Here is an 18199-nt window from a genome sequence, read left to right on the forward strand (position 1 = left end):
AACCTTAGTTGAAGGACTCCATGAATTTCTGTTATGTAACCTGATGACTGATGTAACTCATAGCTAGCTCATGTTTCTCTCTGCAACACACACTGTGGATTGTACACAGCAGATCTGGTTGCATATCACTGATGCACCACAGCTTCATAAATGTACCTCACTCCGGGACTGAGCAAATTGGGAGGAAATGATACTACTGATTAAGTATTACAAATAAGAACACAACCCACCCTCAGCAGAAGGGAATCTCAGAAGAATAAACACTTGCGCTGATAATCACTTGGGTGAACACATGACCAACTTTGTAAGTGTCTAAACCTATTTGTAAATGCATCAGTAATGTCACAAGCATGCCAAATATATCCAACAAGTGGTGGCAACAACTGATGCAACCTGAAGCAAGAGGGATTAGCTGTACACTAAGTCTGGAAGTAATGCATTACAACAATTCTTAGCAACGTATTCTCTACTTGTGCTGTGCTTGGCAAAGGCATGTTTTTCTGTTTCTGTTCTACTCACATTAATTTGAATAGCTTCTCAAGTCAGTTCACATCAAGAAAAAAGTAATGCAACAAGAACAAGCCTCATTGTATATCTGTAATCTATTATTTTGCTTAGACTTCTTAAATTGGTTTAAACTGTTAACACTGAAAAAATAAATGCAACAGTACAGTAGCTGAACCTAAACACAAAGTGATGTTTCAAATGAGCTGTACCGGCTAAATCCAATTGAATGATGAAAGTGTGCGCACTGCCCCTTTAAGAATGTAGTCAAAACAAAGCGTGGACTGGCCGGCCGTACGGAAGTGGTTTTGTTTCGGTGGCTGCCCACAATAGTATGTGAGAAATGAGGGCTGCTACGTATATAAAATTCAGTTAGCTTTCCTAAATGCGTTTTTTCCATTCATTGACAATATTTAATGTCTTATTATCATTATTTTGATATTGCCTGAACTAAACGAAGGATAGCTAGCTAGCTTGTTGGCTAGCTTTACTAAAGCAAGCAGCCATGCCGTCCTACTCTGAACTGAGGAAAACCAACCACTTCTACTACTTCATCAAATTTACCTTAAATATCTACTCTATGCTCTTCTCGGTAAGTTTCTGGTATATTTACTGACATCAGCATTCCATGCATCATAGTAGGTCTGAGCTGCAGTGTCTGCTAATCGTAGTAGACGCGAGCCACCCAGTAGCATCAGTGAGTCATCTCACCGAACTTCATTCAAAACATAGGCGTTTGAATGTTCCTTCTGCTCTAGGCACACACACACGCTTAAGGTAACAACATCAGATATTTTGCGAATCCATATGATCTAATTTACAAGCCGGCAAATATACCGAATAGTGAACACGACTCTACCAATTACAATTTCAATTTAAAACACGGATTTCCGTCAAACTCTAACGAATGTCCACCTAAGTAGCGTTACAGCGTGAGACGGGGTATACCCGAAATTTTATTGAAATTGATCACTATTTGTTGCAAAGGACATTTCCGTATTTACCAGATGACAACGATGATTAGAAAATAAGTTATGAGTTTTGATAACAGGGTTGTGTTTTTGTTGTTATGTAAGGCAGCGTTAAGTTGCCATATTTTCTAAAGGGATTTGGTTTGGAATTCTCTGGATACTAGCTAGCTGATGAATGGTTAGCTTGCTAGATAGACATTACCACTTAAGACACCATGGATCCTGCTAAATTTTAATCTGTTGTTGATACAAGAATTGTATGCAGTTTAATGATACAGATAATATCCTGAGATATTAGTCATTGTATCTGGTATTGACACAATACACAGTCACTGACAAGCGAACGGCACGGTGGTGCAGGGCGTTGGATCCAGTTAAAGGGACGATAATGTGGGAAAATAGTTTTGCCGACAGAAAACAGGAGAGGCTGAAAGGCGCTTTCGTTGGTCGTTCAAACCAATCAAATAAATTATATATTGTTCATTTATATAGTTATTTATATAGTTCACGCATATACTGCCCACCTGTCTGAATTGTTATTTTAACATGTCAGGTTTTACATAGAAAATATCACTCCAATCACAGTGTAACAGTCTGGTACTGGCAAGTTCAGAGCATTCTGGTTCATTTGAAATCACTTGAGCCAACAAACATACATTTATTTCAGTGAAGTTTTACTTCTCACCACTGCCCACTCTGGTTTGATTTGATGGCAACACAAGACTGTGGCAGATAAACAAATTAAATTTTAGTTTTCATCCAAATATGCAAAGGTGTTTTGAAGCCATTTTGAATGATATGGCCAATGTGAGGCACAGAGCAAGCACGGGTTACATCCAGCTTTGTATGTCAGTACTTCACAGCACCGTTTTTTGTTTGTTTGTTTGTTTTTTTATTAAGCAACACTAAAACTCAAGTAAATCAATGTGGTAAACTTAGTTTGTGTTTGGAGAGGTTGTTTTGATGCCAAGAGGCACTTTGGCAGCTAAGATGAGCTACCCATAGACAGAACTTTGATTGTATTTTTGCTGCAATGATTAATCGATTAGCTGTCAACTATTAAATTAATTGCCAATTAATTTGATATGTGATTAACTGGTTTGATCCTTTTTTCTTTTTTTTTTTTGGAAAAAAGAAAGAAAAAATTCTCTGATTCCAGCATCTTTGGGAAAGACTAATGAACATTTTTCACCTTTTTCTGACTTTTTATAGACCCACACAACTAACTATTTAGTTGAGAAAGTAATAACAGATTTATTAACAATGAAAATATTTGTTAGTTGCCGCCCTAGATAAGTGATCCTCAGCCTTCATTGGCCCACTTACAAACCCCTGTGTTTTGCTCCTCCATCTCACCCCCACACTGCTTTTATCTGCAGAACTATTGTTGAAATAATGTTCAATTTGCACCACCACCAATCTGCCCGACTGTCTCTGTTTGTCAAATATATACACCCTAAAGCACATTATTGAATATGACTCCAAAACATCAGTAGTTTGATTCCATTAGCACCCCAGAGTCCCTTTCATATGATCTGTCGCTCCCCTCTACTATCTCTCCCTCTTACTGCTGTGAGTTAGGACAGTGTGGCCCAGCTTAGCTCAACAGACAAAAGCATGTCTAGCCTAGGGGCTGAGCGATTAACCGAATTCAGACCCCCATTGCAGTGTAATGGAATGCAATTTTCAATTTGCAAAAGCTGCGACTTAAAAAAAAAAAGTTTCTTCAATGCTACACAGTGTAACTAATCAGAGGGTCAGAAACACCTGTCCTGTCCTGACCATGGGCATCACATGCACACATGCTGGCCTGCGCTCTGTGTAATCTTTGCATATGAGAGCAGATGAAGGAAACAACTTGAAAAATGCCACACCATGTGCAGGTTGTGATGCTTTAAGTGCTGTGGTATGAAAATGGCCAAGGGTGGGTTTAAATGCAAATCAGATGTTAACATATCTAATTGTTGTAAGAGTAGCCGGCCTACGTAAAAGAACAGTATATATGTTGATGTATCCAGTGTTGTCTTGGTCATACTACAAAATGAGAAGAAAAAAAAATTAAGTTGTGTACTGAATCTAATCACAATATTGATGTAATAAATCACAACTGCACTAGTTTTTACATATCGTTCAGCCCTGCTCTAGCCCCAAGCTAACCATGTAGGCTTGATAAAGCTATTGTAGCTGTCATGAAGTTTCATTTGTTTAATTTAATTTACGTGGGATTCTTTTGAGAGGAACAAAGCTGCAGATGTCAAGTGGGGATGACTCTGCCTCATCCGGTGAAATTTGAATAGGTTTGGTTGATTTTATTTTCTCTTTTTCAATCAAGGTTAGTTAAAATCAGTAATGGATGAAGTACCTGAAAGCCATACTTGAATGAAAGGACAGATATCTTACCAGAAAATGACTTTGGTCAAAGTTAAGTCACCGATATGAATATTACTTGAGTTAGTCTTAAATTATCTGGTATTTACTGCACTAAAGTATCAAAAGTAATTTTCATGATTTTATATGCACTGAAGTATTGAAAGTAAAAGCACAAGTAAATTCTGGTAATAAAAAGCGCTCAGAATTTTAAGAATTATGAAGTTTTTTCTTCTTAACAAGTACACCACCTTAAAAATGGAGCCTAAATTACACTTGAAAAAAAGGCCCTTTTCACAACTTAAAGGATTTAAAGAACAAAATCCAGTTTCCTTCATTCGTCTGTGCGCCCCTCCTCCCTCCCACCTTCATTCCTCTCCTCTTTCCCTCATTTGTAGCAATGATGAAGATACTTAGGGGAAATATATTGGAGTAAAAGTATACATTTTATTTAGGAAATGTAGTGGAGTAAAAGTCAAAGGTGACACAAATATAAAAACTTGAATGAAGTACAGATACTCCAAAAAATACTTCAGTGGTGTAGCAGTGTGTTACTGTAAAGCAGGTGTTAATACATGCAGCACAGGCTTTTTCTTAGGTCCATGTGTCTTTGCACTGTGTCAAAGTCATTGTCCTTAAACTGCAAGGCATCCCATCCCATCTGTCTGGGATGTCTGATGTAATGCTAGCAATTCCAGGTTTTGTGTTATTTTTTTATTTTATTATTTTTTTTTTTTTCAGGACAGTATCAGATTTCTTTTTTACAAAGTCTGCTACTCATTCTTATCTTCGTTACTACAGCAGTGATGGTAGGGAGGCTGACTTTGGATGCAGGATCCAAGCCAGATGTATCTGCTGCCAAATTTATCTGCCAGTGCTTTATGGAGGGTTGTGAACAGTAAATGGAGCTGAAGTAGATGGACCCTACTCTTAAGGCAGATTGGTTCTGTTTCCAATTGAAAATCAATATCAGGGAAGAACACGCTGTTTGTTATTTCTCTTTATGTAGCCCTCGCTTAAGTTAAATATGAACAGTGTTCCAATGTTCGCCATTTGAAAAATTTGCCAACATACACTCTAAAGATATTTTACAGTTTTCAGCATACACAAAGAGTTAGACCTTGTTAGTCTTGCTAATCATTTTAATGTAATGCCCTTTACAGTGATTCACTGTGAGGCATGATGATCCATCACACTGACCAGCTAGATGCAGTGGTGGAAAGAATCTAAGTACAGTACATTCGCTCAACTAAATTCCATGTCAGAGGGATATTGTACGTTTTACTCAACTACATTTATCTAACAGTTATAATTACTAGTTACTGTACTGATTAAGATTTAACATTAATAATAATAAAAAAACATATGATAAGCTTATTAGAAACAATATTTTGTTAAAGATAAAACCTTTGATTCCCAACCTTTTTGAATCGTGACCCCTTACATAAAGACTGTTACAGGTTGGGGCAGTGTGTCAGGTGTCAGATGTCGTGAGTAGCTTGTATTTCCGGCAAAGTGAGATTCCTACTCAAAACTTCTCAGATAGTTTAGTTTAAATAACTGTTAAAGGGCCCAAGAAGGTGCCTTTTCCAGTATTTCACCAAAAAAGCACAGATCAGAGAAAGGTAAAAAAAAAAAAAAAAAAAATGAGGACACATATGTGTAGCAGAACTTTTTTTGTTGTTGTTGTTCTTATTTCCTGCCCCATTAATCAACAGCTGACCCCCACATTTATGTGGTGATCCTTTAGATTGGGCAGATGAGGAGGTTATAAAGTAGTATAGTGTAGTAGTATAATGTAGTAAAACTAGCTTCAACTCAACAAGCTGCAACAGTAAAATCCTACTTAAGTATGGATGCATCAGTTTAAACAATCTGTTGTTGTATTGATACAGTGCATGTACTTCGTTGAAGGATATGGGTATTTCTTTTGCTGCTAGCACAGATACCAGTGTGAGTGTAAAGCAAGGCTGTACTGGGTGCACTTTGGAGCTGATCATGGTTGTGATGATAAAGTCATATTACACCAACACCCCATTTTACCCCAATTTTTCTATTTTCTGTGGCCCTAATCATCCTTTCACATTTTGTAGCCTTTACCAAACATGATGTGAGCACTCAGGGCAGCTTCAGCACATTTTGAGCTTTGTGTACCAGGAAAAAACACATTTAAACCTGAGTGTATGATTAAAATATTTTTCATGCCTGGAAGATCACTTATTTCAGGAATTCTTGTGAAATACTGTGATGTGGTTGGAATGACCCCTGAATCAGCACTAGGCAGGATAGAATCAGCTATAAAATCAGGGCATTAGTATTACATAATGCAGACCATAAATATCTGAACAGAACATTTCCTGCCATGTGTTACAGGTGCAATGATTTAATCCAATTGTGATTTGAATTTAATCAGAGAATGACAAATGAAATCAAAACGGGGCTAGCTGTTAAACCAAAGTGACTCAAAGTCAAGTTGCAACAATGAAACACAGTTTGCTTGCCATTTCTTCAAAGCCTGCTTAAAATATTTCTCTGTGTCAGTTAGTTTCAGAGATGCTACAAGTTTGAATTGCAGCCGTAATTAAAAAGGTATTTTTTCCCATTAAACTTTCACATCTAAAAAGAATAAAGCATGTTGAGCTATATGTTGTTGAGTAGTTTTGATTGTCTCTGAAGCAATTAAAGTAGTTGGGCAGATTTTTGGGGACCTTATTATGAACAATGTCATGTGTCAATTTGCATGACTTTTTGATCAACTGGAAGCCATTTAAGTTGTAGAAAATTTAAAAGTACAAGGAGGTGACTTTAACACAACCCTGATTAACTTGTTTTGGGTAGTGTGGAGTTTATTATTAATGTGCTGTGGTGGTCTGTCAAATCAGGAGTTGGCAGCACAGTCAAAATGACATTGAACTCATGCTCCAGCTAATGTTTTCAGTGTTAATTTATCGAACAAACCTGCTTTTCTTGGCAAAAATGTAGTCTTCGGCAGACTTTCATGAGGGCTTTTATTGCCATGGCCTCCCCTGATAGATGTTTATCTAATGTTCATCCTAAATATTTCACTGTGTCCTACAGTACCTTTACTTTCATCTCTGGGGTCCTCCCTAGTTTAAATCTGGAACCAAAAAAGATGGCCTCTGTATCCCTAAATGAAGAGACAGCTTGTTATCAGACAGCCAAGTCCCAGAACTTGAAAGCTCGTCACTCAAAAACCCTTTCCCACAACTGCTTAATGTGTATGAGACACAAAAATATCTGAATCATCTGCATAGAGAAATGGGTAAGATTAACAGGCTACCTTCATGTCATTAATATATAAAGGAAAAAAGAGTCCCTAAGACACTCCCTTGAGGGACCCTACAGCTCCAAGTTTTAGCTTAGGGACATGTTGCATTGACACCCACTACCAGTGCCCTTCTTGAGAGGTAAGAATTGACCCATTTAATGGCCAACTTGCTTAACCCCATGGTGCCACCATGTTGTTGGTTTGTTGCTTACTGTGATGATGTCATCACAGGTTTGATGCACATCCAATCAGGCATCTTTGACTTATCCTGTCTGAATCTCCTTCCATGAGAGGGCATGTCCCATCTATCATCTTCATTCACTGCATAATTCCACTAAGTGGATATAGTTGCAGTTTATGTGGGCTGGAGCCTTATCCTGCCTTAAGAAGCAACAAATCCACTTAAAAAGGATTTCATTTGTCTGGATTTCAGTGGAACATTTTTGATGTACTAAAGGAAATGCAGAACCTTTCCTGAGTTTTAGTGATTTAAAAAAAAAAAAGAATGAACATGTAAAAAAATGCCTGTGTATTGGCTTTCATTAATTTAAAATAAAATGTTTAGTATCAGCCTTTGAACTTGTACGTCAAACCATAGTTTGGCTGCTAAAACAGATGGTGGAGTAGGGGAATGTTAGTCTCTACATACAGACTCTACATTCAGTAAATGTAGAGTCTGTAAGCAAACCCCGGAGATCTTGCCTCCGAAAGAAGAGCAGAAGAGCCCTGGTTTCCGGTGCTAGGCTGTTTGTAGTCCACGTGATATTGATCAATCACGTTTGACCCGGCTGCAGTTGTTGGCAGGTTAAACGCTCCGTGCGGTGAACTAACGAGGCGGAACATAATTGACATCACTGCAAACTCTGAATCCATCGCAATGGTTCAGCATATTTACTTATATATAAAAGGAAGTCGGAAACGGAAATTCACCTCCTCAAACCGGAATGCCAAAAAATTGTGGGTCTGCCCCCAGAGGGTGTATCACCGTCTGCCGGAAGTCAGACGCCAAATACAGCCAGTGGGTTCCGAGAATGGGGGAGTGTAGGATACAAGGGATAAGAAAACATAAGAAATAGACGTGCTCAAAAATACAGGTGTTTTTCCCCACAAAATCTATATATTAAAGGCGCTGTATGTAAGAATGTGGCCAAAATGGTTACTGCACTCAAATTCAAAATACTGCCGCGAGTCGTGTCCGCCCCCCTCCCCTACAGATTCAAGGTTGCTGGACAGCAGCACGCTGGAGACTGATTTGTTTGCCCACGGGTGGCTGCCGTGGCAGGGTCGCGTCGCCACGTCCTTGATCTTCGATTTTCCAGCGGACCGTTCAAGCAAGTCCGGCTTCTCTGCTGCTAACGCTGCTGCCGGGATACAGCTGAGGAGGAGCCGGTTGCTAACGCTATGTACCGGGACACTGCTAATGCTGCTTGCCGTGCTGCTGTAGCTCAGTCGTAACTGTAACTGATGCTGAGACTCTACTGACTGTGTGACTGGTAGACGGCGGTGGGTGGCGCAACAGGCCAAAACACAAATTCAAAACATAAACATGATTTGCAGACTGTAAAAACGTTTTTTAACTGCGAATATTCTGGCTGTACTATTGTTGTCGGTCAGATCAGTATGTTATATGAACATTATTCCTTAGTCTCTGTGACATATTAGGAGGATTTTACGACTATTTGCTTTAGATTTCTTACATATAGCTCCTTTAAACAACTCAGTCTTGAGTTTAAAATCATTTAAAGTTATCTGTGTCTGTAATGTCAGACACAATCTACTACTACATTTCAAAAGATGAATGGAAATTATATACAGTTCAAAAAGCTCAACGCTTTTTGTTCTTCATAAGGAGGATTGTCAAAGGTTTTGTCTCATGAGCCCCCTCTCTCTCCCTCTCCCTTTAGCTGATGGGTCTTTGTGTGCTGTGTGTGGGGGTGTATGCCGAGGTGGAAAGGCAGAAGAATCGAACCCTGGAGGGCCTTTTCCTGGCCCCTGCCGTGGTGCTCATCCTGCTGGGCCTGGTGATGTTTACAGTGTCGGTGGTGGGCATGGTTGGATCCCTCAGGGACAACAAGACTCTGCTGCACATGGTAGGGCTGATAGAGGATGAGGAGGGGGTGTGGGCATGTCTTTTAATGTTTGTTTTCCATGATATGTGTGTTTGTGTGTGTGTGTGTGTGTGTGTACAACCGTTTCGTTTAAGGTTAGGATTTAAATTTTCAGGGCTGTGAACACTTTGGGTTGTTGCTGTTAAAACTAGGAAGGTAATGGGAATAAAATAAGACATTTATTCATAAACATATAGGTGTGTAAATTACACACACAAAACTGAGAAATATAAACTGTATTCAAAGTTTGCCCAACAGCAGCAGTTCATAAAACATGTAAATCAGTGATCTCTTTTTTCACCTCAATATAAAGGCACAGCTGTTGGTTTTGCCAATAACAGAAAAATAGCTCAAAGGAAGCAGGGATATATTATTATGGTTGCTATGCAACTATCTAATTAGCTTTAGCTAAATAAGCTGAACTGAAAAAGGGGATTAAAAGTTAGCAATAAAAAAGGAAGTCAGTGATTTCTCTGCTTATGCTTTGATGAAGAGGATGAGCAGCTCATTTCATACTGAGGAATCCATGAAGCTAATGTTACTCACTGAGGCATTATGTTCCTTTATGCACTGATTTTTTTGCGTCTCTCAGTACTGGTAGGTTGGTGAAACTAAGCTTTTAAGTCAGATTTTCTACCATTTTGAAAAAATTAATTAATTCAATATCTGAACCACTTATCCTGTGGGGGGTAGCTGGGTTGAGGTGAGAGGATGGGTACACCCTGGACAGGTCGCCAGACTATCACAGGGCTGACACATAGAGACAGACAACCATTCATGGTCACATTTACACCTGCGGGCAATTCAAAGTCACCAATTAACCTGTGTGTCTTTGGACTGTGGGAGGAAGCTGGAGAAAACCCATGCTGACACACACGGAGAACATGCAAACTCCACACAGAAGGGCTCCCCCACCTGGGGTTCAAACGCACCACTGGCGGTTCGAACCAGGAACCCTCTTGCTGTGAGGCGACAATGCAAATACTTTTCCACCGTGCCAGTGTTTTGAAATAAATGTCAGAAAATAAATTATCTTAGCTAATTGATGATAAACTTGGGCATAGAATGTAGACATTATTGACTGTCTGCTAAGCAACAGTTAACCTTTCCATAATCACTCCTACCTAATAGAGCTGCCGGTTTTTCAGTTTAAAGACCGTGTTAACTGATGACTTTCATCTGAACGTGTCTGTGCTTCCTCATGGTTACTTAAGTGAATGGTTGGCATAGATATTAAACAGATGAGTATGTATTTAGAATTAAAGTGAAACTGAAGACTTTTACAAGGACACCTACACGTTCTGTTCTTGTTTTTATGCCTCCCTGCTGGCAGGAGCAGGGAGGCATAAAAAGGTGCTGTCTGTATATCCATCTCATTCTTGAGAACACAATATCTCAAGATCACTATGAAGGAATTTCCCCAAATTTGGTACAAATGCCCACTTGGACTCAACAATGAACTAATTAGATTTTGGTGATCAAAGATCATTGTGACCTCCAAAAACATGTTTTTGGTCGTAACTCAATAATTTCTACTTTAATTATGACAGCACTTCACACAAATGTTTAATAGGATGAAGTGATGACATTTTATATCCAAAAGGTCAAAGGTCAACTTCACTGTGGCAACACAGTGTCCTACTAAAACACTTTTCTAGCCATTATTCAACAACGCTATAAGTGAGGAACATAAGGGGAGACATTTGGTCAGATATTGAATTGGTGACACTAATTTTGGGTGTCCATCTTGAAATTGTGGTGATTGTATTGATCGGTGCTGCCGGGGAAAGATGTGTAGTAAGCACCCAGGTTTTCACAGTCATGGATATAAACTCTAAAAAGTGCGACTTGACTGGTTAGCAGAGCCATACAACTGCAAGGTGGTAATTTTAGGTATTGGTTACTGTAACTACCAGCAACCGTGATGCATTTGGCTGAGAGTCACCAGTCAGTTAACACTTAAACATCAGACTGCATAGTATGTGTTCTGTTTGTGATGCAGACAAATGATGTTTACTTTGTGGTTACTGCGCCAGTTAGAGCAACTAACATTATATTTTACAATAACACCATAGTTAATGGATGGAGTTAATTCATTCATGACATTAACTCATGTAAACTACATTAGTCAAGCAGTCTTAACGTAGTTGACGTTAGTTAACATCAGTTTTTATCCAAAGTTGAAGTTTGACACAACTGTTGAAGCAGCCAAGAACTGCACAGGTTCCTACTGATGTTGTCAAAAGTAACATTACATAGAAAGTAAAGGTCAAAGGAGAAAACTGAACACTCCTTTCGACAGCTTGCATTCAAATGTGCATGTATTGTAGGCGGATTCCATCACAGTAATGTTAACTTGTTTACCTTTGGTCTTACCCAGATTCGTCTGTATTTGCCCTAAATGACACAATGCACACTCAAACTAAAACCTGAAAATGTAATAAGATAGAACTTCATTCATCCCCAAAATTTTTTATACCAAAGATGCTTCCTATACATAATAAAAATAATTGTATACATAGCAACAGAAGATATACAGTTTTAGTTAGATATGTGTCTTCCACCTTTAAATAACAGGTGTTATCTTGCTAAATTTGGCTTGCCCTATTTTTTACAAGCTACTCGGTAGGCCCTGGCTCAGTACTATTAAGTTATTGATATGATATGATATGGTAAAAAAAATGATGATTGATCGGGTTTGTTTTAGACAAAACTGATCCATTATTCCAGGATCTTCCCAGAAAACGATCTTTAGGATAGCACTACCTCTATTTTATAAGTAAATTATGCTTTGTGTCCTTGTTGTTTTAAAAAGGAGCAACTGCAAAATTAATTTGTCTTTGGTAGTGATGTAAAACGTTTTTTGGGTGCTTAATATTTACTGCTTAATATTTACCCTGAATGTTGTCTGCATCTGTCATCCTTGTCCCTCCACAGTTCCTTTGTGTTCTCTGTGTGTTGCTGCTTCTCCAGGCGATTGGGCTCGTCACAGCTCTCATCTTTGAAAACAAGGTAAACTTGTTTGTGTCACGTGTTCACACCCTTTACATACCAGTATATTACCCCTAATGATAGTCTCTAGCCACAGTCAGGTCACTACCTACTCAATGCTTTTTCTGACGGGCATTATCCTTTTTCAGTGTTCGTAATAATGACCACCTCTCCTCTGTGTCTCTGCCCCCCCCTCCATTTTATCTAGACGTCTGCCTTGTTTCAGAGCAGTATACGAGAAGGAATTAAACACTACTACGATGATCTGGACTTCAAAAACATCTTGGACTATGTGCAACAGAAGGTACTTTGATATTTTCTCCAGAAGAGATGAAAAGAAAGGGAATGTGATTGTAAGATACATTTCTTATATTTGTAGACAGTATAATGACGAAAATTTAAATACGAGAATGGTAAAATGATGGAAGTGTTTGATACTGTTGTGATATGTAGGTGGAGGATAAAAAGGGCTTATAATGTACAGCTTGATGCTCTCACAAGAATTCATTGTACGTTATTCAGAGCTTTAATGCTCATAGATTTGTGATTTGTCCTCTGTAGAAGTCAGATGGGCACACAGGTTTGTTATCCTGCATTTTAATCCAGCCAGTTAATCACCAAGCTGGTCATTTAATATCACAGATGACATGATTGTTAATTTAGTATTAACTGTTTCAGTTATACTGTTGGAGTAGTAAGTTTGCTTTCACATTTTCTTACCATTGTGGCATGGTTCCCTATGAAAGTACAATACACTGAACAAAAATATAAACGCAACACTTTTGTTTTTGCTTCCATTTTTTATGAGCTGAACTCAAAGATCTAAAACATTTTCTATATACACAAAAGACCATTTCCCCTCAAATATTGTTCACAAATCTGTCTAAATCTGTGTTAGTGAGCACTTCTCCTTTGCTGAGATAATCCATCCCACCTCACAGGTGTGGCATATCAAAATGCTGATTAGACAGCATGATTATTGCAAAGGTGTGCCTTAGGCTGGCCACAATAAAAGGCCACTTTAAAATGTTCAGTTTTATCACACAGCACAATGCCACAGATGTTGCAAGTTTTGAGGGAGCGTGCAATTGGCATGCTGACTGCAGGAATGTCCACCAGAGCTGTTGCCCGTGAATTGAATGTTCATTTCTCTACCATAAGCCGTCTCCAAAGGCTTTTCAGACAATTTGGCAGTACATCCACCCAGCCTCACAACCGCAGACCACGTGTAACCACACCAGCCCAGGACCTCCACATCCAGCATGTTCACCTCCAAGATCGTCTGAGACCAGCCACCCGGACAGCTGCTGCAACAATCGGTTTGCATAACCAAAGAATTTCTGCACAAACTGTCAGAAACCATCTCAGGGAAGCTCATCTGCATGCTTGTCATCCTCATCGGGGTCTCGACCTGACTGCAGTTCGTCGTCGTAACCGACTTGAGTGGGCAAATCCTCACATTCAGTGGCGTCTGGCACGTTGGAGAGGTGTTCTCTTCATAGATGAATCCCGGTTTTCACTGTTCAGGGCAGATGGCAAACAGCGTGTGTGGCGTCGTGTGGGTGAGCGGTTTGCTGATGTCAACGTTGTGGATCGAGTGGCCCATGCTGGCGGTGGGGTTATGGTATGGGCAGGCGTATGTTATGGACAACGAACACAGGTGCATTTTATTGATGGCATTTTGAATGCACAAAGATACCGTGACGAGATTCTGAGGCCCATTGTTGTGCCATCCATCCACGACCATCACCTCATGTTGCAGCATGATAATGCACGGCCCCATGTTGCAAGGATCTGTACACAATTCCTGGAAGCTGAAAACATCCCAGTTCTTGCATGGCCAGCATACTCACCGGAGATGTCACCCATTGAGCATGTTTGGGATGCTCTGGGTCGGCGTATACGACAGCGTGTTCCAGTTCCTGCCAATATCCAGCAACTTCGCACAGCCATTGAAGAGGAGTGGACCAACACCATCCACAGGCCACAGTCAACAACCTGATCAACTCTATGCGAAGGAGATGTGTTGCACTGCGTAAGGCAAATGGTGGTCACACCAGATACTGACTGGTTTTCTGACCCCCCCAATAAAGTAAAACTGCACATTTCAGAGTGGCCTTTTATTGTGGCCAGCCTAAGGCACACCTGTGCAATAATCATGCTGTCTAATCAGCATCTTGATATGCCACACCTGTGAGGTGGGATGGATTATCTCGGCAAAGGAGAAGTGCTCACTAACACAGATTTTAGACAGATTTGTGAACAATATTTGTGAGAAATGGTCTTTTGTGTATATAGAAAATGTTTTAGATCTTTGAGTTCAGCTCATGAAAAATGGGAGCAAAGCGTTTATATTTTTGTTCAGTGTAGAATTTAAAAAAAAAGTGTATAACCATGTACATACTGACCCCTTCAAACCCTCTGAGTACAGTATCACACTGAAGATATTCACTAAGTGCTGTCAAGGTTTTTGGCTATTTTTTAATTGTGTTAGCCGCCTTTATAGTGATTTAGCTTAGAAGTTTCTCTACTGATGGAATTACCTGATTTGTTCAGAGTTGTCATGTTTTTTTTTGTTTTTTTTTTTCATTATGCCTTTATGTCGGCGATAGCAATGGCCAGAGGTATAATGTTTTCAGGTTGCCCGTCCCATTCATGTGAACATGATATCTCATAAACACCTTGAGGATATTTTTTTTCAAATTTGCCACGCATATCCACTTTGAGTCAAAAATGAACCGATTACAATTTGGTGGTTATAGATCAAAGGTTAAGGTCACTGTGATCTCATCCATTGCATTCTCATAATGGCAATATTGCAAGAACAACTTGAGGAAATTTCTTCAAATTTGGCACAAACATCCACTTTGAGTCAAAGATGAACTGATTAAAATTTGGCCAAAGGTCAAGGTCAATGTGACCTCGTCCATCTCATTTTGTAAATGCAATATCTCAACAACACCTGAAGGACATTTCCTCAAATTTGGCACAAATGTAGAATTTGGTGGTTAAAGGTCAAATGTCAAGGTCAGTATGACCTCACAAAACATGTTTTTGGCTATGACAAAGGAATTTAGACACGAGTTATGATAAAATTTCACACAACCATCTAATTGGATAAAATGATGAAGTGATGACATTTTATATCCAAAAGGATAAAGGTCAACTTCACTGTGACATAATTTATTGGCCATTATTCAACGTTGTATCTCAGAAACAAAAGGACAGATATTAAGTCAGATTCTGAATTGGTGACACTATTCCTTAGTGTCCATCTTGAAGCTGTGCTGATTGTATTGATGTTCTGTGTCATCGGGGGGAAGATGTGTGTGAAGCTTCCATGACAGATGTGAACTGTAACTACAACTCAACAGGTTTGCGGAGGCATACAACCCAAGGTAGTAGTTTTTACTGTTTATAAATGATTAGTTTTAGTTTAGTTGTTATTAGTCCATCCATCCATCCATTTTCATCCGCTTATCTGGGGCCGGGTTGCGGGGGCAGCAGGCCAAGCAAAACACCCCAGACATCCTCTCCCCGGCAACACTTTCCAGCTCCTCCTGGGGGAACCCAAGGTGTTCTCAGGCCAGACCCCTTCCTCCCCCCGGCTGTGCCTCGAGATCCTGTCCATGAAGATCACAAACAGGACTGGTGACAAGGGACAACCTTGGCGGAGACCACCACCCACCGAGAACGTAGTCGACTTCACACCGAGTATGAGGACACAACTCTCACTTTGGTCATACAAGGACCGAATGGCTCGTAGCAGCGAGCCTGGAACCCCATACTCCCATAGTACCCTCCACAAGACCCCCCTGCGGGACGTGGTCGTAAGCCTTCTCCAGGTCCACAAAGCACATGTAGACTGGATAGGCAAACTCCCACGCCCCCTCCAGCAGCCTTGCAAGGGTAAAGAGCTGGTCCACTGTTCCACAGCCAGGACAGAATCCGCATTGCTCCTCCTGAATCTGAGGTTCGACAATCGGTCGGAGCCTCATTTCCAGCACCCTGGAGTAAACTTTACCCGGGAGGCTGAGCAGTGTGATACCCCAATAGTTGGAGCACACCCTCCGGTCCCCTTTTTTGAAGATGGGGACTGCAACCCCGGTCTGCCACTCTGCAGGCACCGTACCCGACATCCACGCGACACTGAACTGGCGTGTCAGCCAAGACAGCCCAACAGTGCCCAGAACCTTCAGCATCTCAAGGCAAATCTCATCCACACGCGGCGCCTTGCCACTGGGGAGCTTCTTAACTACCTCACCGACCTCCGACAGGGATATGGGCGAGAGTTCCCCTGAGTCCTCGGGTTTTGCCTCGTTCTCAGTGGACATGATGGCCGGGTTCAGGAGGTCCTCAAAGGGCCCCTTCCACCGCCCAACGATGTCCCCAGTTCGGGTCAGCAGTTCACCCTCTCTGCTGAGCACAGCCTGAGACAAGCCCTGCTTTCCCGTCCTGAGTCGGTTAACGGTCTGCCAGAACTTCCTTGAGGCCAACCGAAAGTCCTTCTCCATAGCCTCCCCGATCTCCTCCCACACCCGGGTTTTTGCTTCAGCGACTGCCACAGCTGCAGCCCTTCTGGCCAACTGGTACCGGTTGTTATTAGTGCCAGTATTAATCTGTTTTGTTTGCAGTATGGTGCTGTTTGTCAGGAGCAGGATTTAAGAAGTTCAGAAAATTAAGTTACAATACAAACACATAATTTAGCAAATGCAACTGACTCACAGTCATGTAGACATCCCTGTCTTAATAAACATATACAACGATACCATGCTTGTTGTGTTGATAAATTTGACCAAACTGACAATTGACTTTTCTGTATATTTTCATGTAAGCTTAGTTTTGCAAGTGCACTTTATCATTTCGGTTAGTTTTTATTTTTGCTTTACTTAACTATAAAAAAAAACTTCAGGTCAGGTAGAGTAACAGGACCTACAATGTGATTATTCATTATGGTTCATGTAGCTGGACTCTACATCATTTTGCTTATCTAAAAAACATATAAGGAAATATAAATGTAACTTTTAGAACAGCAAAAAGATAAACTAGTGTGTATTTGTCTAACCCAGAGGACTGGGTGGAGCTGCAAACAATGCAGGGGGAAAGGTTGTGGCAGTCTGCAGCTACCAAATCTCTAAAGATAATGAATGAATAAAAGGAAAATGCTGCAAGTGGGTATTTTGGAAATGTTTCAAGTGCCCTCTGGTTGAGATACACCTGTCATCTAAGCAATAACAGTAGAACCAACATCAGTATTGTCTCCACTGAAGCACATACTATATGGCTTCAGTTTCTTTGAACTTGAACTTCAAAACAAATTGGCTGTAGTTGGGTGTTAAAGGGGCAATAAGCGAAATTCATCGTTTCTAACCCGGCAGCCCAGTTAACATTTGCAATTAGCAGAGGTAGAGGGGGATGTGGCTCATGACACACTTTGTTTTGGTCTACAGGCAGTGCACAACAGCAAACCTAGCGGTGAAACGATTTCGCTTTTTGTCCCTTTAAATCTTTGGCCACAACTCAGAAAATAGTCTCTTGCCTCAGAACTACTATCCTCACAGTTTGGAGCCCTTCTGTTAGGGGATTCACACTGTTTTTTCATCACCTACGTCAGTAGAGAGTGCAGTAAATCCCGCTTCCTGCCTTTCATCGTCCTTTCTTTTGTTTCTTTTCCCACTCCTTGTAAAAATGTCTTTTTCGCACAGCCAGTGTGGCTCCTGGCAGCATGCAGCTGAGGTCAGGCTATCACGGAGATAGAGATGTCCTTCATCATCTTCAAAAGGTCTCAACATGTTGGACACTTGAATATTCTCTGTGAAGTACTTTAAAATGCTAGCCCTAGCCTTTAATTGATTGTCAGGAACTCTGCAGTCTTCACATGAACACCTGTTTTCTGCTCCTGACTCTGACTGAAGTTTGCAGTAGGAATTAGATGTACAGAGAGATCATTTGTTCATCTGCGTGGTGAG

At 40.4% G+C, this 18199-nt stretch overlaps 1 protein-coding gene across 1 annotated transcript in view; it reads left to right on the forward strand.

Annotated features, from left to right (window-relative positions):
* The first annotated feature begins 800 nt into the window (after positions 1–800).
* LOC117252029 (tetraspanin-15) overlaps positions 801–18199 on the forward strand; it is a 35237-nt gene continuing 17838 nt past the window's right edge. Inside the window, exons 1-4 of the mRNA XM_033618666.2 lie at positions 801–1096; positions 9036–9221; positions 12177–12251; positions 12439–12534. Of these exons, the coding sequence (XP_033474557.1) occupies positions 1010–1096; positions 9036–9221; positions 12177–12251; positions 12439–12534 (444 nt within the window). The 5' untranslated portion in view covers positions 801–1009. The remainder of the gene's footprint in view (positions 1097–9035; positions 9222–12176; positions 12252–12438; positions 12535–18199) is intronic.

Source organism: Epinephelus lanceolatus, chromosome 9, assembly GCF_041903045.1.
Source record: "Epinephelus lanceolatus isolate andai-2023 chromosome 9, ASM4190304v1, whole genome shotgun sequence".
NCBI lineage: Eukaryota > Metazoa > Chordata > Actinopteri > Perciformes > Serranidae > Epinephelus > Epinephelus lanceolatus.